Source organism: Chlorocebus sabaeus, chromosome 14, assembly GCF_047675955.1.
Source record: "Chlorocebus sabaeus isolate Y175 chromosome 14, mChlSab1.0.hap1, whole genome shotgun sequence".
Taxonomy (NCBI): domain Eukaryota; kingdom Metazoa; phylum Chordata; class Mammalia; order Primates; family Cercopithecidae; genus Chlorocebus; species Chlorocebus sabaeus.
The window spans coordinates 23529448-23556384 of record NC_132917.1 but is presented as its reverse complement, the minus strand read 5'-3'; the positions used below and the strand labels follow the sequence as shown (position 1 = coordinate 23556384).

The 26937-nt window shown below is 39.9% G+C and overlaps 1 protein-coding gene and 1 pseudogene across 4 annotated transcripts in view; both read left to right on the top strand.

Moving 5' to 3' along the window:
* Positions 1-26937, top strand: part of ATAD2B (ATPase family AAA domain containing 2B) — a 171118-nt gene that overhangs the window by 41763 nt on the left and 102418 nt on the right. For 2 of the 4 annotated variants that reach the window (XM_007971346.3, XM_007971345.3), the window contains exons 7-14: positions 91-132; positions 2296-2412; positions 7132-7207; positions 13209-13307; positions 15090-15201; positions 18076-18191; positions 19459-19633; positions 25252-25340. In XM_007971346.3, the coding sequence (XP_007969537.1) occupies positions 91-132; positions 2296-2412; positions 7132-7207; positions 13209-13307; positions 15090-15201; positions 18076-18191; positions 19459-19633; positions 25252-25340 (826 nt within the window). The remainder of the gene's footprint in view (positions 1-90; positions 133-2295; positions 2413-7131; positions 7208-13208; positions 13308-15089; positions 15202-18075; positions 18192-19458; positions 19634-25251; positions 25341-26937) is intronic. The other 2 variants (XM_007971350.3, XM_007971349.3) reach the window with 1 other exon arrangement.
* Positions 7214-13200, top strand: LOC140713297 (phosphoglycerate mutase 1-like; annotated as a pseudogene).

The window sequence follows — 26937 nt, the reverse complement described above, 5'->3', positions numbered from 1 at the left end:
ATTCTGTAGTTAATATTTTGTTAGCCAGTTTTGAAGAGGTGATATTTCTAATGAAGGCACTTTATTGAGCAAATATTATTGTTGTTACAGCTAGAACCTCTAAATTGCTTCCTTTGGAGAAAATCAGTATAGGTGAGACAGATTTATAATGTGATTTTTGCCTTTTCATTAACTGAATATCTTTGTAGAGTTTCCAAAGTAGATATGCCATATTTAGAATTTTTGCCTGTAATATTGTGTTATGGTACAGCGCAGACATTTTTCAAAAAGTAATGTTTTGGATATTTAGATAACTTATTTAGGTACAAGTATTTTATAGTATTATTTAGATAAATACTGTGTTGATTTTTCTGTACAACCTAACAATAAAAATTTTTCAAATAATGCTTTCTGATGTCATGAGTAAAATATAAAGTCCGTGGCAGGTTCTTTATTTTTTTTTTTTTCGGGACAGTTTTTCACTCTGTCACCCAGGCTGGAGCGCATTTTCACAATCACAGTTCACTGCAGCCTTGACCTCCCAGGCTCAAGCAATCCTCCCACCTCAGCCTCCTGAGTAGCTGGGACCATAAGCACATGCCATCATGCTCGGCTAAATCGTTTGTAATTTTTATAGAGATGGGGTGTCAATATGTTTGTTGCGCAGGCTGATCTTGATCGCCTGAGCTCAAATAGTCTTCCTGCCTCAGCCTCCCAAAGTGCTGGGTTTATAGGCATAAACCACCACGTCCAGCCCTTTGCAGTTTTAGTCTTCTACTTCCCTAAGTATCGCTGCCAGCTTTATATTTTTTTCTATGCTTTGATATGATTGTGTTATATTGACAGTTCTTGTGGTTAAAAAGTTACATATTGCATTTGGGGGTTCATATGCTTATTAATTTTCATCAAAATTTTTTTTTTTTTTTAATAGAGGCCGGGTGTGGTGGCTCACCCCTGTAATCCCAACACTTTGGGAGGCTGAGGCGGGTGGATCACTTGAGTCAGGAGTTTGAGACCAGCCTGGCCAACATAGTGAAACCCTGTCTCTACCAACAATACAAAAATTAGTCGGGCATTGTGGTGTGTGCCTGTAATCCCAGCTACTTGGGAGGCTGAGATATGAGAATCGCTTGAACCTGGGAGGCAGAGGTTTCAGTGAGCCAAGATCATGCACTCCAGCCTGGGTGACAGAGCGAGATTCTGTCTCAAAAAAATAAAAATTAAAAAAATTAGAGATGGAGTCTTGCTGTGTTATCCCAGACTGAACTCAAACTCTTGGGCTCAAGCCATCCTCCTGCCTTAGCCTCCTAAGTAATTGGGACTACAGGCAGGTGCCTTAGTGTCCAGCTAGACTCTTATTTTAACTGGACTTAGATGTTACATTGTAGCTATAGCCAAATCATTTTTAAAAAATAGTATTTTGGCTCATGCCTGTAATCCCAGCACTTTGGGAGGCCGAGGCGGACAGATCACCTGACGTCAGAAGTTCAAGACCCGCTTGGTCAGTATGGCGAAACCCTGTCTCTACTGAAAATATAAAATTAACCAAGCATAGTGATACATGCCTGTAGTCCCAGCTACATATTTGGGAGGCTGAGGCAGGAGAATTGCTTGAACCCGGGAGGCAGAGGTTGCAGTGAGCCCAGATCACACCACTGTACTCCAGCCTGGCGACAGAGCAAGACTCTGTCTCAAAAAAAAAAAAAAAAAGAATTATAAAATGATCACTCATGTCAAGAAATAAACTATTACCAATACCCTAGAAGTCTGTTTCATGCTCCATCTCAATGCGTACATGCACTTTGCTACCAAAATGTAACTAATCCATGCTTAATTGTGGTCAACAGGTCTAACAAATCATTACACTGCCAACATAAGTTGCTCTTGCTGTAACATTAGTAATTACCTATAAGCATATTTTTTTGAATTACCAAGGGTATTTGAATACTAATTTAGTGGTTAATTGAGCATTGATTGAGGTTTGCTGTAGTTGGGTAAAATTTTAAGTCTGTTTTCTATTATTGCGTTGTATGACCAAAGCGAATCAAAGTTCCTAAGTAAATCAAGAGATAAAATATGATCACATTAATTTATTTAGCAGATAATTGTATTGATCACTGGCAGGGAAAGTATTTTCTTTTACATCCATTTAGGTTGATTTTTACTTATGTATGCTTTACATAGTATGTTGGCACTTAAATGTCACCTGTGCAAAAAGAGTAATGGATAAAGTGTAAATATTCAGTTCTAGAGTAGACCAATCCTTTTGGATTAAAACAATGCTTTTTTCTTTTGTTTTTGTGTGTGGGAAACTAGAATCTCAAGAGGAGGATGGAGATATAGAAGTTGAAGAGGCAGAAGGAGAAGAAAATGATAGACCATATAATTTGAGACAGAGAAAAACAGTGGATCGATACCAAGCACCTCCAATAGGTAGGCAACTGTAAATAACTTTTTTTATTTTTGGTAGTTGAGTAACTTATTCTGCCCCACGGCTTTTTTTTTTTTTTTTTTTTTTGAGATGGAGTCTCGCTCTGTTGCCCAGGCTGGAGTGCAGTGGCACGATCCCAGCTCACTGCAAGCTCTGCCTCCCAAGTTCACCCCATTCTCCTGCTTCAGCCTCCCAAGTAGCTGGGACTACAGGTGCCTGCCACCACGAGGTCGGGAGATCAAGACTATCCTGGCTAACACGGTGAAACCCTGTCTCTACTAAAAATGCGCCACTGCTTTTTAAAAAATCAGTATTGCTAAATTTAAAAGAAGGAAATCTCTTATAGGTTTTATATACTGTATCTTTTACTACATATACTTCTCTGCACACAGATGCAACTGAAAGAAAGTCAAAAGTATGTGGTAGCAGTATTGATTTACATACAGCATGTACATTTTATTTATAGAAGCTTGTATTTAGTAATACTGCTCATACTTCTGTATTACACTGTATAGTTTACTGAGCACTTTAATTTACAGCAATTCTTCAGGGAAAGTATCTCTCTCTTTTTTTTTTTTTTTTTTTTGAGACAGAGTCTGCAGTCACCCAGGCTGTAGTACAGTGGCATTATCTCAGTGCACTGCAGCCTCCATCTCCTGGGTTCAAGCAGTTCTCCTGCCTCAGCCTCCTGAGTAGCTGGGATTGTAGGTGCTTGCAACCACACCCGGCTAATTTTTGTATTTTTTCAGTAGAGACAGGGTTTCACCATGCTGGCCAGGCTGGTCTTGAACTCCTGACCTCAGGTGATCGGCCCACCTCGGCCTCCCAAAGTGCTGGGATTACAGGTGTGAGCCACTGTACACTGCCTAGGGAAAGTATCTTTATGGTCCAAGAGATTAAGCGACTTACCCGAGGTCACAAAAATAGTATGTGGCTGCAGCTTGGCCAATAACTTAGTTGTTTTCTTTTTTTCTTTTTCTTTTTTTGCTGAGAGAAGGAAAAAGTTAAAAGTTTATCTTTTAGAGAAGGGATCTCACTATGTTGTTCATGGTGCAGTGTAGTGGCTGTTCGGAAGTACAAATATAACACACTACAGCCTCAAACTCCTGAGCTCAAGCTATCCTCCTACCTCAACTCCTTGTGTAACTAGAACTATAGGTGTACACCACCATGCCTAGCTAATTAATTTTTTTTGTAGAAACAGGGTCTTGCTATGTTGCCCAGGTTGGTTTTGAACTCCTGGCCTCAAAGGATTTTCCTGCCTTTGCCTCCCAAAGCACTGTAATGGCTTGAACCACTGTACCCAGCTGTGTATTCCTTTTTTTTTTTTTTTTTTTTTTTTTGCTGAATAGCATTCTGTGGTGTGGATATATCACAATTTGTTTATCCATTCATTTGTTACTTGACATTATGATCCTTTCCAGTTTTTGGCTATTACAAATAAAGTTGTGATGAACAGGTCTTTGTGTGGACATACGTTTGTATATTTCTAACAAATACCAGGGAGTAGAAAGGCTGGGTTTAATGATGAGATATAAGAAGTTACCAAACTCTTTTTAAAGTGGTTATACCACTTTCACTAAGAGTGTATGAGAGCTGTAGTTGCTGTGTATTCTTGTCAACACTTGCTATACTCAGATTATTTAATTAATTGTAACAGGTATCTATTATAGTTTTAGTTTGCATTTCCCTAATGGTGTTGGAGCATCTTTTCATGTGTTTTTTTTTTTTTGACCAAGATTTGAAGGTAAATCTTGGGTAAAATGTCTGTTCAGATATCTTGCCATTTTTTCAATTGGGTTGTTTGTTTTCTTATTATTGAGTTTTGAGATTCCTTATATGTTCTGGATATTAGACCTTTAACAGATATGTCATTTGCAAATATTTTTAAGACAAGACAGTCTGTTACTTGTTTTTTTTATTCTCTCAATAGTATCTTTTGAAAAGCAGAAGTGAGTGCAGTGGCGCAATCTCTGCTCACTGCAAGCTCCTCCTCCTGGGTTCCTGCCATTCTCCTGCCTCAGCCTCCTGAGTAGCTGGGACTACAGGCGTCCACCAGCACACCTGGCTAATTTTTTGTATTTTTAGTAGAGATGGTGTTTCTCCATGTTGGCCAGGATGGTCTCGATCTCCTGACCTCGTGATCTGCCCACCTTGGCCTCCCAGAGTACTGGGATTACAGGTATGAGCCACTGCACCGGCCTGTTTGTTTATTTTTGAGACAGAGTCTCACTCTGTTGCCCAGGCTGGAATGCATTGGTGCAGTCTTGGCTCGCCGCAACCTCTGCCTCGTGGGTTCAAGCGATTCTCCTGCCTCAGCCTCCCAAGTAGCTGAGACTGCAGGCATGCACTACCACACCTAGCTAATTTTTGTATTTTTAGTAGAGACGGGCTTTCACCATGTTGGCCAGGCTGGTCTTGAACTCCTGACCTTAGGTGGTCCACCTGTGTTGGCCTCCTAAAATGCTGTGATTAGAAGTTTGAGCCACCATGCCTGGCCCATTTGTAATTTTTAATGAACTCCAATTTATACTTTTTTCTTTTTTCTTTTCTTTTTTTTTTTTTTTTTGAGATAGGGTCATCCAAGCTGGAGTGCAGGGGCACAAACATGGCTCACTGCAGCCTTCTCCTGCTTCAGCCTGCTGAGATGCATGTCACCATGCTTGGCTAATTTAAAAAAATATTTGTGTAGAGTTGGGTTCTTTTTTTCTTTTCTTTTTCTCTCTCTCTTTTTTTTTTTTTTGAGATAGTCTCACTCTGTCGCCCAAGCTGGAGTGCAGTGGCGCTCTTGGCTCATTGCAGCCTCTGCTGCCCTGGTTCAAGTGATTCTCCTGCCTCAGCCTCCCGAGTAGCTGGGATTACAGGCACCTGCCACCGTGCCTGGCTAATTTTTGTATTTTTATTAGAGACGGGGTTTCACTATCTTGTCCAGGCTGGTCTTGAACTCCTGACCTCTTGATCCACCTGCCTTAGCCTCCCAAAGTTCTGGGATTACAAGTTGTGAGCCACCACGCCCGGCCCTTCCCTCCCTCCTTCCCTCCTTCCCTCTCTCCCCCCACCCCTTATTTCCTTTCTCTTTTTCTCTCTCCCTTTCTCCTTCTTCCCTTCCTCCCTCCCTCCCTCCCTTCCTTCCTTCTTTCCTTTTTTTGTGACAAAGTCTTGCTCTGTCACCTAGGCTGGAGTGCAGTGGCGTGATCTCAGCTCACTGTAACCTCTGCCTCCCGGAATCAGGTGATTCTCCTGCCTTACCCTCTTGAGTAGCTGGGATTACAGGCGCATGCTACATGCCTGACTAATTTTTGTATATATATATTTTTTTGAGAGACGAGGTTTCACCATGTTGGTCAGGCTGGTCTCAAACTTCTGATCTTAAGTGATCCACCGTGCCTCAAACTAGAGTTGGGTTCTTACCGTGTTGCCCAGGCTGGTCTGGAACTCCTGGGCTCAAAGCAGTGCTCTGACTTGGCCTTCCAAAGGCCCGGGACCGTGCCCAGCCTATAACAATTTTTTTTTTTAATGAATCGTTTCTTAAATGGATTGTGCTAAATTTCTTTTTTTCTTTCTTTTTCCTTTTTTTTTTTTTTTTGAGACTGAGTTTCGCTCTTGTTGCCCAGGCTGGAGTTCAATGGCGCGATCTTGGCTCACTGCAGCCTCCGCCTCCCAGGTTCAAGTGATTCTTCTGCCTCAGCCTCCCGAGTAGCTGGGGTTACAGGCATGCGCAACTATGCCCAGCTAATTTTGTATTTTAAGTAGAGACAGGGTTTCTCCATGTTGGCCAGGCTGGTCTTGAACTCTTAACCTCAGGTGATCCGCCCGCCTCAGCCTCCCAAAGTGCTAGGATTACAGGCGTGAGCCCCCGCACCCAGCTACATTTTTAAAAATGGATCATGTATCTAAGAAATCTTTGTGTAACTCATAGTCACAAAGATTACGTTAACATCTGTTTAGAATGTTTATTTGCAACTTCATAGTATTGCCACAAAATTTTTATTTTTGTTTTGCTTCTAGACAGCATTTGGTACTTGAAGGCACATGACTAGGTTTTATTTGAAAAGTTAACAGGGGCCAGGCACAGTGGCTCACGCTTGTAATCCCAGCAATTTGGGAGGCCTAGGTGGGCAGATCATGAGGTCAGGAGTTTGAGACCGTCTTGGCCCACATGGTGAAACCCCGTTTATACTAAAAATACAAAAATTAGTCGGGCATGACTGCGGGTACCTGTAATCCCAGCTACCCAGGAGGCTGAGGCAGGAGAATCGCTTGGACCTGTGAGGCAGAGGTTGCAGTGAGCTGAGATCGCGCCACTGCATTCCAGTCTGGGAGACAGAGTGAGACTCCATATCAAAAAAAAAAGTTAACAGGGCTACGTGCGGTGGCTTATCCTGTAATCCCAGCACTTTGGGAGGCTGAAGTGGGCAGATCACGAGGTCAGGAGATCGAGACCATCCTGGCCAACATGGTGAAAACCTGTCTCTACTAAAAATACAAAAATTAGCTGGGTGTGGTGGCACGCACTTGTAGTCTCAGCTGCTTGGGAGGCTGAGGTAGGAGAATTGCTTGAACTTAGGAGGGGGAGGTTGCAGTGAACGAGAGATCACGCCACTGTAGAGTGAGACTCCGTGTCAGCTCACAAAAAAAAAGTGAGCTGAAGTCATTTCTACTCCTTTAATACATTAATTTATCAATTTATTATTTCTTTATATCCTTTTCTTCCCTTTTAGTACCAGCTCATCAAAAAAAGAGGGAAAACACACTGTTTGATATTCATAGATCTCCAGCAAGAAGAAGCCATATTAGGTAAGGTTTGTTTTTGAAAGGAAACATTTGCATTTGTCAATGAGAGACTAATTGTGTCTTTTTTTCTTTAATTAGTGACTAGTAGTTGTCATCCTACATGCTACTGTTATCTTCCTGATTCACAGTTTGCCTGGAATATTTGTTGTTTTAACAATTATGTTCACTGAAGCTACACAGCTCTTTGGTCTCTTAGCAGAGTTGAATCTAAGCGACCCATATTGCTTTCATTTGAAGCATTGATTCGAGTTAATCTTTGATATTTTTCCCCCCTAATTATCCTTTCTTTTACATGTAGGTACAAAGGAGGGTCTCTACTTTTTTTTTTTTTTGAAGTGGAGTCTTGCTTTGTCACCCAGACTGGAGGCTGGAGGGCAGTGGCACAATCTCGGCTCCTTGCAACCTCTTCTCCTGGGTTCAACCAATTCTGTTGTCTTAGCCTCCCGAGTAGCTGGGATTTCAGGTCGCCCAGGCTGGAGTGCAGTGGCGTAATCTTAGGTCACTGCAAGCTCTGCCTCCTGGATTCATGCCATTCTCCTGCCTCAGCCTCCCAGGTAGCTGGGACTACAGGCACCCGCCACCACACCTGGCTAATTTTTCATATTTTTAGTAGAGATAGGGTTTCACCATGTTAGCCAGGATGGTCTTAATCTCCTGACCTTGTGATCCGCCCACCTTGGCCTCCCAAAGTGCTGGGATTACCGTCATGAGACACTGCGCCTGGCCCTAATTATCCTTTCTTTTACATGTAGAAGAAAATAGAAATAAAGGAAAGTTTCTACTTTTAAAAGTTTATTTTTTATTTTTGAGACAGGGTCTTGCTCTGTCACCCAGGCTGGAGTGCAGTGGCATGATCATGGCTAATTGCAGCCTCAGTCTCCTGGACTCAAACAATCCTCCCACGTCAGCCTCCCGAGTAACTGGGACTACAGACACACGCCACTATGCCCAGCTAATTTTTATATTGTTTGTAGAGATGGGGTTTTGCCACCTTGCCCAGGCTGGTCTTGATTTCCTGGGCTCAAGTGATCCCAAAGTGCTGGGATTACAGGCCTGAGCCACTGTGCCCGGCCAAGCTTTTAATTTTTATGAAGTTCAGGTTACCTATTTTTTGTTTTGTGCTTATGCTGTTACTGTTTTATCTAAGAATCCATTGCCAACTCAGAGATCATGAAGATTTGTTCCTGTGGTTTCCTCTAATAGTTTATAGTTTTAGCTCGTATGTTTAGGTCTTTGATTTACTTAGTTAATTTTTGTATATGGTTTGAGTTCGTTTTGTATAGTTTTGTATATATACTCCTTGGCTTTTAAGCTCTTTTTTCTTTTTTCTTTTTTTTTTGAGACAGAGCCTTACTCAGTCGCCCAGGCTGGAGCGCAGTGATGTGATCTCAGCTCACTGTAACCTCTGCCTCCTGAGTTGAAGCTGTTCTCCTGGCTCAGCCTCCTCAGTAGCTGGGATTACAGGCATGCACCACCACGCCTGGCTGCCTCAGCCTCCCAAAGTGCTGGGATTACAGGCATGAGCCACTGTGCCCAGTCCCAACTAGAATTTTGGCTTTTCAGTTATTTATTGGGAAATTATGTATACAACTCTTTTTGTTGTGTTACTGTTATTTGTATAACACCTAACAGTGTTACAGATCTAACAATACATTGTTGAAATTATTACTTTATATGATTTAATGGCTTTTACTGAAGCTACAGGAAGAAATATTAGCAAGTACAGTTGGCCCTCTTTAGCCACAGGTTCTGTATCTGTGAATGCAACCAACCACGCCTCAAAAATATTTGAGAAAAAACCCCAACAATACAACAACAAAAAATACAGCTTGATGACTATTTACATAGCATATGTGTTGTATTAGGTATTATAATTAATTTAGAGATGATTTAAAGTATACAGGAGGTAACTCTTAAGTCTTTGATAAATTTTCAAATAAAGTATATGGGAGGATGTGTGTAGGCCATTTGCAATGTGCAAACACTATACCATTTTTATGTAAGGGACTTAAGCATACTTGGAATTCAGTACTCACAAGGGTCCTGGAACCATTCCCCTGTAGATACTAAGGGATGACTGTATATGTTTATAGGTATTGTTAACTTCTAAATTTATTTACCATTTTTGGTTCTCTTTTTTTTTTTCTTATGCATTCAGTTTACTATCTGAAGTCGTTTTCTTAGACCAATACAACTTTTCTCCCACCAACTTCCTTCTGTGCTGTTATTGGCAAATTAATTACATTTCTATAAATTATAGACCCAATACACACATAAACTTGGGAACTTTCCTGATGGGGAGGAAGAAGTAGAGGAGAGGATAAATACCAAAATTGCAAAGAGTAAGTAGATAATTTTTGCAACTATCTTCCTGGAGAATTGGGAAGTATCAAAAATTGATGCAGTGCCTCCCCAGCCTACCACCATGGCCGCCTACAAACTGGTGCTGATCCGGCCCAGCAAGAGCACCTGGAACCTGGAGAACTGCTTCAGCGGCTGGTACAACACCAACATGAGCCCGATGGGCCATGAGGAGGTGAAGAGTTGCAGGCAGGCGCTGCGAGATGCTGGCTATGAGTTTGACATCTGCTTCACTTCAGTGCAGAAGAGAGCAATCTGGACCCTCTGGACAGTGCTAGATGCCATTGATCAGATGTGGTTGCCTGTAGTGAAGACTTGGTGCCTCAATGAGCAGCACTATGGGGGTCTGATTGGTTTCAATAAAGCAGAAACTGCTGCAAAGCATGGTGAGGCCCAGGTGAAGATCTGGAGGCTCTCCTATGATGTTCCATCACCTCCAGTGGAGCCTGACCATCCTTTCTACAGCAACATTAGTAAGGATCGCAGGTATGCAGACCTCAGAGAGGATCAGCTACCCTCCTGTGAGAGTCTGAAGGACTCTCGAAGCCAGAGCTCTGCCCTTTTGGAATGAAGAAATAGTTCCCCTCCTAAAAGAGGGGAAAAGGGTACTGATTGTGGCCCATGGCAACAGCCTCCAGGGCATTGTGAAACATTTGGAGGGTCTCTCTGAAGAGGCTGTCATGGAGCTGAACCTGCCGACTGGTATTCCCATTGTCTATGAATTTGACAAGAACTTGAAGACCATCAGGTGCATGCAGTTCCTGGGGGATGAAGAGACTGTGCGTAAAGCCATGGATGCTGTGGCTCCCTGCTGTTAGCTATGATCATGCCACTACACTTCAGCCTGGGTGACAGAGTGAGACCTTCTCTCTAAAAACAAGAAAACAGAAACAGGCTGGGCACAGTGGCTCATGCCTGTAATCCCAGCAATTTGGGAGGCTGAGATAGGCGAGTCATGAGGTCAGGAGTTGGAGACTAGTCTGGCCAACATAGTGAAACCCTGTCTCTACTAAAAATGTAAAATTAGCTGGGCATGGTGGTGTGTGCCTGTAATCCCAGCTACTTGGGAAATTGAGGCAAGAGAATCGCGTGAACCTGGGAGACGGTGGTTGCAGTGAGCCGAGATCGCGCCATTGCCCTCCATCCAGCCTGGGCGGCAGTGTGAGATTCCGTCTCAAAAAAAAAGAAAGCAAAAACAAAACAAAAACAATTCCTTCTTCCCCCACAAAAAATGGATGCAGAAGGTAATGAAAGGATTCCGATTAGTAGAGAAGGAGTAGGAGGTGGGCTAAAGATCTTAAGGAGAAGTTGAGAAAATCTGGGTTGCTAATGGGACATGTGGGCATTGAAGTGGAGTACTGATGCACAGATTTTGGGGCATCTTTGAAGGCTACTTGTGCTTGAAGAAAATTACTGACAATGATTCCAGCTTGTATGGTGGTGTGGATTTTTTTTTTTTTGAGATAGAGTCTTGCACTGTTGCCCAGGCTGGAGTGCGGTGGCACGATCTCGGTTTGCTGCAACCTCTGCCTGCTGGGTTCACACCATTCTCCTGCCTCAGCCTCCCAAGTAGCTGGGACTACAGGTGCCCGCCACCACGCCTGGCCAATTTTTTGTATTTTTAGTAGAGATGGGATTTCACCATGTTAGCCAGGATGGTCTTGATCTCCTGACCTTGTGATCCGCCCGCCTCGGCCTCCCAAAGTGCTGGGATTACAGGCCTGAGCCACCATGCCCGGCTGGTTGTGTGGATTTTCATTAGTCTGTTCAGCATTCTACTTTTATTACTTGGATTGGTACAGAGTTGAAATTTAGCAAGTATAATGGAAGGAAAAGGAGACAGAGTCAGGTAGGAGGATTAAAAACTGAAGTAATAGCTTTTCCTGTGAGTCTTGACAGAAAACTAAGCTTCGAAGGGAGTTGACTCTGAGTCAGTGGGTGCTCAGGTATAGTAGGCCTTGATGAGTTGAAAGTTGGTATGTTAGGAGGTTATGTTCAAAAAGTAGGCCATTACGTTTTAAAATTGCAGAGGTGGAGAGCAGTTCATGCGGTAACAAGATCCGAGGTAAGATCATGGCAAATGTTTTTTTTTTTCAGTAAAGCAGAGCTGAGGGTGATTAAATGGCTAGGCAAGTGGTAAGTGAAACCCAGGTAGGGGTGGACAAAAAGACAATATGAGGGACATTTACAGGGAGTGTGGCTAGGACTCAATGGCAATGATTATGTGGTGGGCAAAAAGGGATTTAGGATGATTTTTGAGGTTTTTTTTTTTTTGACAAATTACTGATTAGTGGAATTGCTAACTGAATGTACAGTTTAAGAGAAGTGGTTGAAGCATTTGATTTGGATATGATGAACTCAGTTGGAACACTTTGTGAGCACATAGTTTTGTTGTGGTTTTATTATAGTATTTTTTTAGGTTTCTTAGAGATGTCATGAGTTATACTAATAATCTGGCATTCAGTAAATATCATTTCTCCTTTGTGATGACTTTAGCCTGGCATATTACCTAATCTCTCCATAGTAGTTCTGGTTATAAACTACTTTTTTCTTCAAAATATTTTATGTATTTTATAAGAAGTTCAAACAGGATGGAACTATCTTAAGTGGAAAGTTAAAGCCCTTGTCCTCTGTAATCCAGTGTATTATTTTTCTTTTGTTCTTTAAATGTCTGGACTGTGACTATTTGGGAAAGATAAAATTAAAAAAAAAAAAAAAGATAAACTTTTTTTTTTCCTGAGATTCTAATGTTGTTTATCAAACAGTGACAGATATTCACTAAATTTGGATGTAATTTAAATTGGTTGCTGGCCCCGTGCGGTGGCTCATGTCTGTAACCCCAGCACTTTGGGAGTCCAAGGCGAGTAGATCACTTGAGCTCAGGAGTTTGAGACCACCTTGGCCAACATGGTAAAACCCCCTCTTTACAAAAAGTACAAAAACTAGCCAGTGTGGTGGCAGTTGCCTGTAGTCCCATTTACTCAGGGGTTTGAGGTGGGAGGATCGCTTGAGCCCTGGAGGTTGAGGCTGTAGTGAACCCTGACCTTGCCACTGCACTCCAGCCTGGGTGACTGAGTGAGACACTGTCTCAAAAAAAAAAAAAAAGTTGGTTACTGACTCCCTTCCTGATTTGTTCTTTTTAAAAAATTTTAGGCTTCCTATTCTCCTTTTTTTTTTTTCCAAGAAGGAGTCTTGCTCTGTCACCCAGGCTGGAGTGCAGTGGTGCAATCTCAGCTCACTGCAACCTGCGCCTCCCCGGTTCAAGCGATTCTCCTTCCTCAGCCTTCCGAGTAGCTGGGATTACAGGTGCCCACCCCGCGCCTGGCTAATTTTTGTATTTTTAGTAGAGATGGGGTTTCACCATGTTGGCCAGGCTGGTCTCGAACTCCTGACCTCATGATCCGCCCACCTCGACTGCCCAAAGTGCTGGGATTGCAGGCCTTTTTTTTTTTTTCTTTTTTTTCTGCAGAACTTACTGCTTCATGTAATTACTACATGAAGAATTTATACTTCATGTAAACTGTATGAGGGTACAAATCTTAATAAATATTTGCTGATTGAATTTCCTCTGAGCTATTACAGTGTGTTTTAAAAAGTTGTTTGCTATTATAATGGTTTTAAGGATTTTATTCTCTTTAAATAGGAGAAAGAAGCATGCCATTCATAGTAGTGACACAACTTCTTCTGATGAGGAACGCTTTGAAAGAAGGAAATCAAAGAGCATGGCAAGAGCAAGAAATAGGTTAGTAAAATTTTTAGTGCTATTTCCATGGTAGAAAAAAGGAAAATTAAGTTTTTTTTTAAATGATTTTCTTATCTATACTGGCATTTTGCTAACATTGATATTCAACACATATTTTAGACTAGATTAAGACCTTGACTTGGTTTCTTTTTTTTTTTTTTTTTTTTTTTTTTTCCAGTGTTTGACTTGGTTTCTAATTAGTTTTTCTTCCAATAGAAATCTAACCTTGGGAAATTTAGTCTGAAATTACTTAGTCTGAAAGTACTTATGATAAAATAATTTGTGGAGAGGGAAAGTAAGGAGAGCTAAGGGAAACAGGCCAGCCTATATGGCAGTATCTGTCTTTTCGTCTGTACCTCCTCTCTACTCTAAATCCATTTAATGAGGTTGATTTTAGGTACTTATAATGATTACAGTATTATAGCAGTCAGGTTAAAACATGGTTTCTAATAGAATTATCTCAGGAGACATTGGATTTTTATTGGAAAAATTTATTTTGTTTTTGTTGTTGGTTGAACAAGTGCCTATGGTGATCTTTGCCTAACTAGGGTAACTAACTGATCACTGTTGGGCTCACTAAAACCTCAAAGAATTTTCATTGGAGGAGTAAATAATTAAAGTGTCAAATTATTATTTATTGTAGAAATACCAAGTTTTCAGTTAGCAGGTCTTGGAAACAAGTTTGGATTGATTAGATTGTATACTAAAAAAGAATTTCTCATGTGACTGATGGAAAGAAAATGAGAAAAATCCACGTTTAAATAAAATAATTTATGCTTATTTAATCCGAACTATTCTGATAATCTCCTTTGATAATATATTTTTATAAATTAGGATTCAGAAGTATCAATGAAGTTACATTCATTATAGATACTAGACTTTTTTGAGGCTGTTAATGCCATTGTTTGGTGTTTACCCAAGGTTAAAAGAGGAAGTTGAGTATATTAATTTATGGAAATTAAATAATGTAATATATTAATGTGTTAAATAATGTAGTATAGAGATCTCTCTTAAGGTAGTTACACAAAAGATGAAGCTTAGTATTCAAGATGTGATCGCTAATTGGTTTTTTTTCCGAACAAAAGGGAAAGACAGTTTTTTCAGTCATATAACTGAGTAGACATATTCATGTAATATCTGAGGATAGATTTAAATATTATAATAAAGGTTGGGCTGGTGGCTTACACCTGTAATCCCAGCATTTTGGGAGGCTGAGTCTAGGAATTTGAGACCAGCCTAGGCAACATAGTGAGACCTTGTCTGTATACAAATTCAGCCAGGTGTAGTGGTGCCTGTCTGTAGTTCCAGCTATTTGGAAGGCTGGAGTGGGAGGATCACTTGAGCCCAGGAGGTTGAGGCTGTAGTGAGCTATGATTGCACCACTGCACTCCATGCTGGGCAACAGAGTGAGACCTTGCCTCAGTCAGTCAATAGCTTGATTTTATTTTAATCTCATATATTATAGTACATATAGGTTTATTTTTATAGTTGTATGACATGGGATAATCAGTTATGTTAAGATATTTTCCTAAAATGGAATAGATTGGGCTCTTTGGGCAAATAGATTAACAATCTTGTTTGCTTTATCTAGTGAGTAACTTAATTTTTGGCCTTTGACAAGAATGTAAGAAAAGTAGAGTAAAAGAATGAAATTCTTTGATATTATTTTCTGGGTTATGAGAAAAAGGAGAAAGATGAAGACATCAAGGAATGTAAACTTATTTTAACATTAAAAATGTGAAACTTTTAATGCAACTTCACTTGCACTTTTATAAATTTCAGGTGTTTGCCTATGAACTTCAGAGCAGAGGACTTAGCTAGCGGTATTCTCCGAGAACGAGTGAAAGTGGGTGCAAGCTTGGCTGATGTTGATCCAATGAACATTGATAAATCAGTGAGTTTTGTAAATGTTTTTCTAGAAGTTTTCTTTTTTTTAAGCTTTTTTCTTGTTTCTAAAGCAGGACATAGTAGAACTAGAAAATTCAGATATGACAGTGTTAATGTTTCGATGTATATATTTTGAAACCTAAGAACCCTAGCCACGTGGTGCTTAGTCACGTGTTTTCATTTCAGTGTTACTGGAATATGTAACAGGTAGGAAATGGGGCTGAGAAGGTTATAAGGGGCAACGCTTCATAAACCATGATGAACAGTGGGCTATTGTTGAAATTGCCTAGTTTCATGATTTTGTATTTTGGGTAGATCACTCTGGCTGTGATATAGTTAATGAATTTGGGGTAAGCAAGGCTGGCATTAGGGAGACTGGATGTTCCTGTAGTCTAGTAATCTGGGGTAGTGGTCATGGTAGAAAGTAGGATAACGATTTGAAGAAGTAAATGGTTTTGAAAGAATTGAGGATTGAATTCAGAAATGACAGAATTTGGTGAATTAATTCCTTTTTGGGAATGAAGGAAAGGTACAACTTGAGAGTATTAGCCAGGTTTCTAGCTTAGGTGACTAGGTAGATAATGGATGGTCTGGGTGGAAAATGGCTTGATTCTCTGAGTAGGGAACATAAGAAGAGGAATAAATGTTTGAGGCAGGAAGATGATTTAATTAGTTGCATTTAACTAATACATGTTTAGGTATCTGAGGTATACTACAAGTGAAAGCACCTTGTAGGTAATTGGTTATTTAGGTTTGGCATTAAGGAGAAATATCTGGACTAGAAACTCAGATACTGGTCATCAATATAAAGAGTGGTGGTGAAGTCACTTTGGGAAATGGATGACAAAAACAGACATAAGACTCAGAGGACATGGTAGATTCTTTCTCATTGTGAGTAGTATCTTATTTTGGGGGGATATTTTGAAATAAGGTTACTGCATAACCAAGAGCTTACTTGATGTATTTTTTTTTGTTCCTAAAAATCTCTCTATACAATGTAGTTTAAGTGATTTTCATAGAGGGATTTAAAAATAAGTTATCAAATAGAATTGCATATATACTTGAAGATGAAATTTTAACTATCTCTAATCTGAAGTCATAGAGGAAAACGCTTATTTTACTTTATTAACCAGGCCCTAAGGAAATATTAGAGTATTACATATGACCAGAATCCCATTTCTAATAGTGCGTCTTCTCAGAAGACCTTACCTAATGATCTGCGTATTTGGCTTACCAGCACTTTACTCTTTTGAATCTAGTTTTATTTCTTTTTTGTCTTTTAAAAAAATTTTTCTTCATTTTTATTTTCCTTTCATTTATTTTCATCTATCCATTTACAGATGAATCTAGTAAACTTTAGATGTCTCTGCCAAAGCAGAGTGAATTCTTTCTCTTTTTTTTTTTTTTTTTTTTTTTTTTGAGACTTAGTTTTGCTCTTGTTGCCCAGGCTGGAATACAATGGTGTGATCTCAGCTTACTGCAACCTCCACCTCCCAGGTTCAAGCAATTCTCCTGCCTCAGCCTCCCGAGTAGCTGGGATTACAAGCATGCGCCACCATGCCTGGCTAATTTTGTATTTTTTTTTAGTAGAGATGGAGTTTCTCCATGTTGGTCAGGCTAGTCTTGAACTCCCAAGCTCAGGTAATCCGCCTGCCTCGGCCTTCCAAAGTGCTGGGATTATAGGCGTGAGCTGCCATGCCAGACCTCTTATTTCTTTAAAATTTAGCTTCTCTTAGAATGTTTCTGTTATTTAACTTCTGTTTTTATTTTTCTGTTAATAGTTTACTTTCACTTTTTCTATCATAGTAATACTTTCATTGTAAAACATTTTCGAGTACCGTAACAGAATGAAGAAGCAGGGAAGAGGCGGTCACAGTTAACATTTTGGGCAAAATTTTCTTCAAGCATTTTTTTCTGTGCACTTCTTTTCTTACAAAGCCTTCTAGCTATTTAAACTATTATGGGTGGGAGGAACAGTCTTTGCTGCTGCTTGTGATAGATCAATGTTTCTAAAATCATTTTTTCATCATTGTCCCATAAAGAAGAAAAAAAGTAAATTTCTTTCTGACTAGAGAAATTAAATATTAAAGAATAAAATTTTGTCAGGTAACATTGACCTTGGGAGGGCTACAAACTATTGTAAATAGCTAAGATTATTTCTTGCCCTATCCCTGAACCAATTTTTGCCCCTGTGAGGACAATATTACTCCCTTCTGAGAATATATGTACAAAATAATTATATATTTTTAAAGTCATTTAAACTTTTTTTTGTTTGTTTGAGGCAGAGTTTTACTCTTGTTGCCCAGGTTATAGTGCAATGGTGCGATCTTGGCTCACTGCAACCCCCGCCTCCCGGGAGCAAGTGATTCTCCTGCCTCAGCCTCCCAAGTAGCTGGGATTACAGGCGTGCGCCACCGTGCCCAGCTAATTTTTGTATTTTTAGTAGAGACAGGGTTTCACCATGTTGATCAGACTGGTCTCAAACTCCTGACCTCAGGTGATCTGCCCACCTCGGGCTCCCAAAGTGTTGGGATTACAGGTGTGAGCCACTGTGCCTGGCCCATTAGAACCTGGTGTGATATAAAAATTGTATGTGTTAGTGTAATATAAAAATCTCCTATAGATACCTATTAAAGTTTTAGGTTGGGAATTAATCCTGGTTCTGAGTTACTAGATTAAATAATGGTAGCTTAATTTGCCTGAGCTGAAATGTAAACTTGGATTTTATTGTTAGCCTTATTTTTCTACAGTTATTTATACTTATGTTTAAAAGCTTCTGCTAAAGGCATATATTTCTGAATCATAAGACTCTTATAAATTTTAAAAATATTATAAAACATATAAAACTGTTTTATATAAAAATTTTCCCCTTCTTTCCAAGGTACGGTTTGATAGCATAGGTGGATTGAGCCATCATATTCATGCACTAAAGGAAATGGTAGTATTCCCACTTTTATATCCAGAAATTTTTGAAAAGTTTAAAATTCAGCCTCCAAGGTAAGCAGTGTCATAGATGTTTATTATTGTTATTACCGTTACTTTCTCAAATGTTAATTGAGTAAATTACTGTAAATATAAATGTTTGCTATATATTTATTTGATGTGTCCTAGCAATGACAGTTAGAAATGAAATGTTGTTGTTTAGGGTCCAGAGGCCATGGAACTAAGTATGTTCTTGAAGTTTATATCTCAGAATTTAAGTCAGGCACTCGATAAGATTCTTTCTGTGGGCCCTAAATACACAACCAGATTGCCCAGATGGATTTTTCTGAATTTGGCTCCCAGTGCATCGAGTTTGATGCTGTATGTTATTTACTCTTGGAAGCACAGTTTTATTGATGTGTTTCTTTGACTTGATGATGGAGTATTTTTGAAATAGGGTGAGCTTGATAATTTATTTTTAGGAACAGATTGTGTCTGATCATGAGGTGGATAGCTGGTGAACTATTAGAAAAGACTGACAAATTATGTTAAAGAAGATTGGGCAGAATAGAATATTCTGGCTGGGCACAGTGGCTCAAGCCTGTAATCCCAGTACTTTGGGATGCCAAGGCAGGTGGATCACCTGAGATCAGAAATTCGAGACCAGCCTGGCCAACATGGTGAAACCTCGTCTCTACTGAAAATACAAAAATTAGCTGGGGGTGGTGTCGTGCACCTGGAATCCCAGCTACTCGGGAGGCTGAGGCATCAGAACCATTTGAACCCAGGAAGCAGAGGTTGTAGTGAGCCGAGATCTTGCCTGGGTAATAGAGTGAGACTCCATCTCAAAAAAAAAAAAAAAAGAATATTCTGAAGATACACATCTAGGCTGTTAGATTTAAACTGATAAATGTCTGTTTTCTTTAAGGAGGCACTTTTTATTCAGATTTGGTTGTAGTTTATTTTTCATGTTTTTAAGGATATGGAAAATCTTATTAAAGAGTCATTTAAATCTATCTTTATACATTCCTTTTGAGTATTTCTACATTATTTATTCTAAAGATGTGAAATTTCTGGGTCATAGGGAAACACATTTAAAATTTCTGTATGTCTTGCCAAATTACTCTGTACTTTATTTCTTGTCTGCCAAAGCTTGGTGATTTAAGGACTTAGCAAAGTAAAACTTTTGTCTACATACTGGAAAAAGCTGTATCAATGTCTAATAATTATACTTCAATACAAAATTGTATGGGAGGGAGGGACTTTTTAAAAATTGGTTATCAGCATTGATGGTAATATAATTTACACTTCTTGATTATTTTATTTTTTTTTGTTCTTCTAGGGGCTGTTTGTTTTATGGCCCTCCTGGCACAGGTAAAACCTTGGTTGCCAGAGCATTAGCTAATGAATGCAGCCAAGGAGACAAAAAAGTGGCTTTTTTTATGCGAAAAGGAGCAGATTGTTTGAGCAAGTGGGTTGGTGAATCTGAAAGGCAACTTAGGCTTCTTTTTGATCAGGTAAGAGAAATTATCTAATTCAAGAGTCTTTCCTGTTCTGTTCTATTCTGTTCTTTTCTTTCTTTTTTTCTTTTTAGAGACAGGGCCTCTCTCTTTTACCCAGGCTGGAGTCAGTACAATAGTGTGATCTCGTCTCACTATAGTCTCGACATCCAGGGCTCTGGCAATTCTCCTGCATCAGTCCCTACCCCAGTAGCCTGAATTACAAGTGTGTGTCACCATGCCTGGCTAATTTTTGTATTTTTTATAGAGGTGGGGTTTCACCACGTTGGCCAGGCTGGTCTTGAACTCCTGGGCTCAAGCAGTCCACCTGCTGAGAATATTTTCTTCAGAATGTTTAATACATTTAATCTGCATATACAGACTGTTTACGAGGAAGCATATTTTCCATCCAATATGTTATATTTAGGATCAGTAATCTGTGATTGTATGCCTTAGAAGTATTTGATGGCAGTTTCACTAGTACTTTTGAATATTTATGATGGCTCATAAAACATTTATTGAGGTCCCTACCGGGTTTATAATACCAAGTTAGGTGCTTTAGAGAACACAGGATATAACATATATATTGCTAGACTATAATCCAATTGAGGAACTACAACAGGCATAAAAACTTAAGTGTCTGTGCAAGAAATCTCACAAAGCAGTGTGTTATTTTCATGAGTTGTAAATACGGTACTACAAGAATTCAGACATGAGTGAATGCTTTTAAAAGGCAGAGTAAGGTCAATAAATATGTAGACTATGTCTACTATTTATTTGTAACAAAAACTTTAAAGATGTTATTTCTTATACGTTTTAAGAATTATTCCAGCTGGGCACAGTGACTCACACCTGTAATCCCAATGTTTTAAGAGGCCGCACGGCAGATGGATTGCATGAGACCAGGAGTTCAAGGACGCAGTGAGCAATTATGACACCACTGTACTACAGTCTGGGCGATAGAGTGAGACTCTGTCTCTCAAAAAAAAAAAAAAATTAAAAATCAGTCCCTATATAAATTCACTTTTGATTGTTTGAGTTAGTGAAGGATGCCATTCATATTTGGCAATGCAGCGTATATTTGATTATGTCTGAGGAAATACATATGAAATAAAAAATAACTTCAAGCATTGAGCACCCATTACTAAGATGGTGTATGTGAAAGTCCTTTGTAATTGCTAAAGTACTTCACATTTTTTTTTTGAAAGGGTTGCACTTTGTCACCCAGGCTAGAGTGCAGGGATGTGGTTATAGGTCACTGCAACCTCAAACTCCTGGGCTCAAGTGATCTTCTGGCTTTGGCCTCTCTAGGTAGAACTACAGGTGTGCACTGCCACACTTGCCTAATTTTTAACTTTTTGGAAAGACAGGGTCTCAAGTTGTTGCCTAGGCTGCTCTTGAACTCCTGGCCTTAAGCCATCCTCCCGCCCTGGCCTCCCAAAGTGTTGGGATTATAGGCATGAGCCTCTGTGTCTGGCCCAATACTGTTTTAAAATTATTAATAGTATCAAAAACTGCTAGGTAATGGATTTAGAAAAAGGAGTAAGTAAGATTTTTACCTTGAAGGTGTCCAGTGTCTAATGGCAAGTCAAACATGCAGTCTGAATGCTTCAAGAGAATTCATTAATAATTAAACAATAAAAAATAAACATTTATAGATGAAGGAAGAATTGGCTTGGCAATGCTGGCATATTACTCAGTGAATTAATTTAAAAATTTTAAAGTTATACTTTTTAGTCATTTCATACTGGGACTAGGGATACCTCTTGGTTTTATTTAAAACCATAGCATAAATCATACTACTCCTTTTGTCTAAATTTATTTTATTTCTGTTTCATAGTTTTCTTGGTGGGTAGGAATAGTTGAAATGTTTGCTTTATTTTTTAAGAAAATTGCTGGTATTCCTGATTTTTTTTTTTAATGAAAGATTCTGCATTCCTAAGTTAAGGATATGGTCTATGCACGAAGTGAAATGAAGGCACTACCGTGTATTGGCTAAGAGAGTGGCCTTCTGTGTCACAGAAATGTTTATACTTATCTTTACCATTGAATATAACATTAGTTAAATCAAAACATTTAATCTTTAGTGGCCTTTTTTGTGCAATGGTAGAAAGAATACCTATCTTACTAGACTATTATGAGATTTCATTGAGAGGACACAAAATATTTGAAGTAATATGCCCTACCTCCTTTTTTCAATTCTGTGAGGGGGTAGCTGTAAAAAAAAACAAAAAACAAAAAACAACAACAAAAAAAACAAAGCCAGCTGTTTGTTTCATGTTTTCATGTATATAAAAATAATGATCAACACTCCCAAAGCACTGGGATTGCAGGTGTGAGCCATTGCAATGGGCCATAATTCCAGCTCTTTAAACTTTTTTTCCCCAAAACCCCCATCTTGTGGTTGAATTATCTTTTTTTTTTTGAGACAGAGTTTCACTCTTGTTGCCTGGGCTGGAGTGCAATGGCGCGATCTTGGCTCACTGCAACCTGTGCCTCCTGGGTTCAAGTGATTCTCCTGCCTCAGCCTCCCACGTAGCTGGGATTACGTAGCGTGCGCCACCATGCCCAGCTAATTTTTGTATTTTTAGTACAGATGGGGTTTCACCATGTTGGCCAGGCTAGTCTGGAACTCCTGACCTCAGGTGATCCACCTGCCTTGGTTTCCCAAAGTGCTGGGATTACAGGCATGAGCTACCATGCCCAGCCTGAATTGTCTTTCATTTCAAATTATTAGGAAACATTAAAGTTTAGTGCAATTAGTCAGGAGAAATGGAAAATTCGTATCTCTTACTTAGCAAACTGACCTTCCTGTGAACTGAAAGTTTGCTTTAATTTTGAAACATAAGCCACATAAATTTGAGTAAATTATATGATAAAAACTTCTCATTTGTTATCTAATATTCATTCACCTTAAATCAAATTCTTTCCAAATCTAATACTTAAGTGAGAAAAATGACACTGTAAATGTACCAGATGAAAACATGGGAGAATTTTGTTTACAATCTCAGAGTAGGGAGGTCTAACTATGTAAGGAAAGATCTAGCACATAAAAAAAAGTTTAAGATTCTGCTTGGCAACAAAATACCTAGTTTTGTTTTGTGCTGTTAGAAGATCACAGACTGTGTAATTTAGAATGAACAGTAATTTATTGACTCATAGTTCTGGAGACAAGGAAGTCCAATATCAAGGCATCTGGTCAGTGCCTTGCTGTGTCATAACATGACAGAAGACAGCATCACATAGCGTAAGGGCAAAGAGAGAGAGAGAGAGAATGCACAAGATGGGGGCGAACCCACTCTCACAATAATGAATCTACTCCTTTGATGTCAGCCACATTAGTCTGTTCATGAGGGTGGAGGTCTCAAGATCTACATACTTTTTAAAGGTCCTACCTCCCAGTACCCATCACAATGGCAATTAAATTTCTTCCCTTCCTTTCCTTTCCCTTTCCCTTTCCCTTTCCCTTTCTCTTTCCCTTTCCCTTTCCCTTTCCCTTTCCCTTTTTGACTGAGTCTCGCTCTGTCACCCAAGCTGGAGTGTAGTGGCACAATCTCGGCTGACTGGAACTTCTGCCTCCTGGGTTCAAGCGATTCTCATGCCTCAGCCTCCCGAGTAGCTGGGATTACAGGTGCCTACCTCCAGGCATGGCTCATTTTTGTGTTTTTAGTAGAGACGGGGTTTCACCATATTGGCCAGGCTGGTCTCGAACTCCTGACCTCAAGTGATCTGCCTGCCTCGACCTCCCAAAGTGCTGGGATTACAGGCATGAGCCACTAGGCCCGGCCGGCAATTAAATTTCAACATGAGTTTTGGAGGGGACAAACTCAAACCATAGCAATACTAATTCAAAAGATTAATGATACTCTTTGCAGAAAAATATTTGCATTTCCTTTTACAGACAGAGCATTCACCTTTAAAATAAATAAGCCTGGGCAACATGGTGAAACCCTGTCTCTATAAAAATACAGAAATTAGCCAGGTGTGTTGGCATGGACCTGTAGTCCTAGCTACTTAGGAGGCGGGAGAATTGATTGAGCTAGTGGGTGGAGGCTGAGGTAAGCTATGATTACATCACTGCACTCCAACCTGGGTGAGAGAGTGAGACCCTGTCTCAAAAATTAAAAATAAATAAATAAATAAATAAATAAATAAATAAATAAATAGCTTCTAGAACTCACTAAGCAAAAGACTAGTGGTCTTGTGAAGTGATGGGCAACATAGGAAAAGCAATATAAATGACTTTTATGGATATATAACATATTCATCTTGTAAATAAGAATTGAAAATAAAATGAGATAGCATTCTTTATCCTAAAAAATTAGCAAAGGTCAGTAAGTTTGATAATACATTGCTGGTGAGCACCCTTAAGTATTGCTGGTTAGAGGGTAAAATGGTACTTCAGTGGATGGCAGTTTGCAAATATCTAACTAGATTAGAAATGATACATGCCTTCTGAGTTAGTAGTTCTACTTTTAGGATTTATTATATTAATATGTTTATACTCATATGAAATGGTAAATACAGTTATTTCTTTACTAGTGTTTATTACAATATTGTTGCTAATAGGAAAATATTGAAAACAGCCTAAGTATCCATAAGAAGGGGACAGGTTTAACTATGGCATATCCATATAGTGGGACATCATGTAGCTGTTGAAACAGAATGAGGCAGGCTGGGTGCAGTATCTCAGGCCTGTAATCCCAGCGCATTGGCAGGCTGAGGTGGAAGGGTCACTTGAGCCCAAGAGTTTGAGACCATCCTGGGCAACATAGCGAAAACCCATCTCTCCAAATATTTAAAAATTAGCTGGGCGTGTTGGTCCCTGCCTGTAGTCCCAGGTACTCTGGAGGCTGAAGCAAGAGGATTGCTTGCATTTGAGGTTGTAGTGAGCTGTGATCATTCCACTGAACTCAAGCCTGGGTGACAGAGTAAGACCCTGTCTGAAGGAAAGAAAAAAAAAAAAGAATGAGACAGGTCTTTATGTACTTATATGGAAATTACTTAACATATATTGTTATATGTAGGCTGAGTGCGGTGGCTCACGCCTGTAATCTCAGCACTTTGGGAGGCTTAAGTGGGTGGATTACCTGAGGTCAGGTGTTTGAGACCAGCCTGGCCAACATGATGAAACCCCATCTCTACTAAAAATACAAAAATTAGCCAGGTATGCTGGGGCATGCCTGTAATCCCAGCTACTCGGGAGGCTGAGGCAGGAGAATCACTTGAACCTGGGAGGCGGAGGTCACAGTGAGCCAAGATTGCACCACTGTACTCTAGCCTGGGCAACAGAGAAAGACTGTCTCAAAAAAAAAAAAAAAACCCAAAAAACAAAAATAAAACCGAAAATAAATAAATAAAAAGAATGTGTATAGTGTGCTATCATGTGTGTTTAAAAAATACACTTTGGTTTGTGTATAAGTATGTATGGAAGAATAAACAAACTGAAAACAGTGGTTGCTTACTGGGGGAGACATGGTTGTTGGAGACTGGGTGGTAAGATTTACTCTTTGCTATATATTCCTTCATACTTGCTGCACGTTGTACCATTTGCTTTTATTAGCTGTTAAGAAAATATAATAAATTTTAAAAATGAAAACAAATATAATAAATATCATTTGTTTTCTTTTTACTAGGCATATTTGATGAGACCTTCTATAATATTTTTTGATGAAATAGATGGATTAGCTCCAGTTCGCTCTAGCAGACAAGATCAGATCCACAGGTAATTTTTCCGTATCTGATTATCTTGAGTTCTTTTTTACCCATTGACTTGGTAGTTAGCCTTAGCCCTTAGCTAAGTGCTGTGAGGCTTACAAAGAAATTTAAAACATAATCTGTGTCTGTGAGGACTACTTCTTTCTCTTAGTACAGGGGTCAGCACACCACAGCCTGTGAGCCAAATTCAGGCCTTGGTGTGTTTTGGTAAATGAAGTTATATTGGAATACAACCATGTTCATTCCTTAAGCATTGTATGTAGTTTCTTTGTGCTACAAGAGTAGAGTTGAGCAGCTGTGATAGAGAGACCGAATGCCTTGCAAAGTTTAAAACATTTACTATGTGGGCTTTTAATTTTTTTTTTTTTTTAATTTATTTTAGAGACGAGGTCTTACTCTCTTGCCTAGGCTGGTTTTGAACTCCTGTCCTCAAACCATCCTCCTCAATCAGCCTCCTGAAGTGCTGAGATTACAGGCATGAGCCACTGTGTCCAGCCTATCTGACCTTTTACAGAAAAAGTTGTCTGATCCTAATTTAGCATAATTTTTTGGGTGTTTTTGGAGACACAGTCTCACCCTGTCACCCAGGCTGGAGTGCAGTGGCGCAGTCGCGGCTCACTGCAACCTCCACCTCCTGGGTTCAAGTGATTCTGGTTCCTCAGCCTCCCAAGCAGCTGGGATTACAGGCATGTGCTGCCACGTCTAATTTTTGTGTTTTTAGTAGAGGTGGGGTTTCGCCATGTTGGCCAGGCTGGTCTTTAACTCCTGGCCTGAAGTGATCTGCCTGCCTCCGCCTCCCAAAGTGCTGGGATTATATGCCTGAGCCACTGTGCGTGGCAGTAGCATAATGCTTTGAAATTTCTCCATGTAGGCTGGGCGTGGTGGCTCACACTTTTAATCCCAGCACTTTGGGAGGCCGAGGTGGGCGGATCACGAGGTCAGGAGATCAAGACCATCCTGGCTAACACAGTGAAACTCCATCTCTACTAAAAATACAAAAAATTAGCCGGGCATGGTGGCAGGCGCCTGTAGCCCCAGCTACTCGGGAGGTTGAGGCAGGAGAATGGTATGAACCTGGGAGGCATAGCTTGCAGTGAGCCGAGATTGCGCCACTGCACTCTAGCCTGGGTGACAGAGCGAGACTCTGTCTCAAAAAAAAAAAAGAAAAAAAATACATTTCTCTGTGTCATGTATGCCTTTTTTTTTTTTTTTTTTTTTTTTTTTTTTTTTTTTTGAGATGGAGTCTCGCTGTGTCACCCAGGCTGGAGTGCGGTGGCTTGATCACTGCAACCTCTGCCTCCTGGGCTCAAGTGATTCTCCTGCCTCAGCCTACTGAGTAGCTGGGACTATAGGCACCCACCACCACGCCCAGCTAATTTTTGTATTTTTAGTAGAGATGGGTTTCACCATGTTGACCAGGCTGGTCTTGAGCTCCTGACCTCAAATTATCTGCCCGCCTCAGCCTCTCAAAGTGCTGGGGTTATAGGTGTGAGCTACTGTGCCTGGCCTCCATGTCATGTATGCTAATATTTTATTCTTTTTCACTCCTCAGTAGTATTCCTTAATGTATATGTGTGTGTGTATACCTCTATTTTTCAATGTAC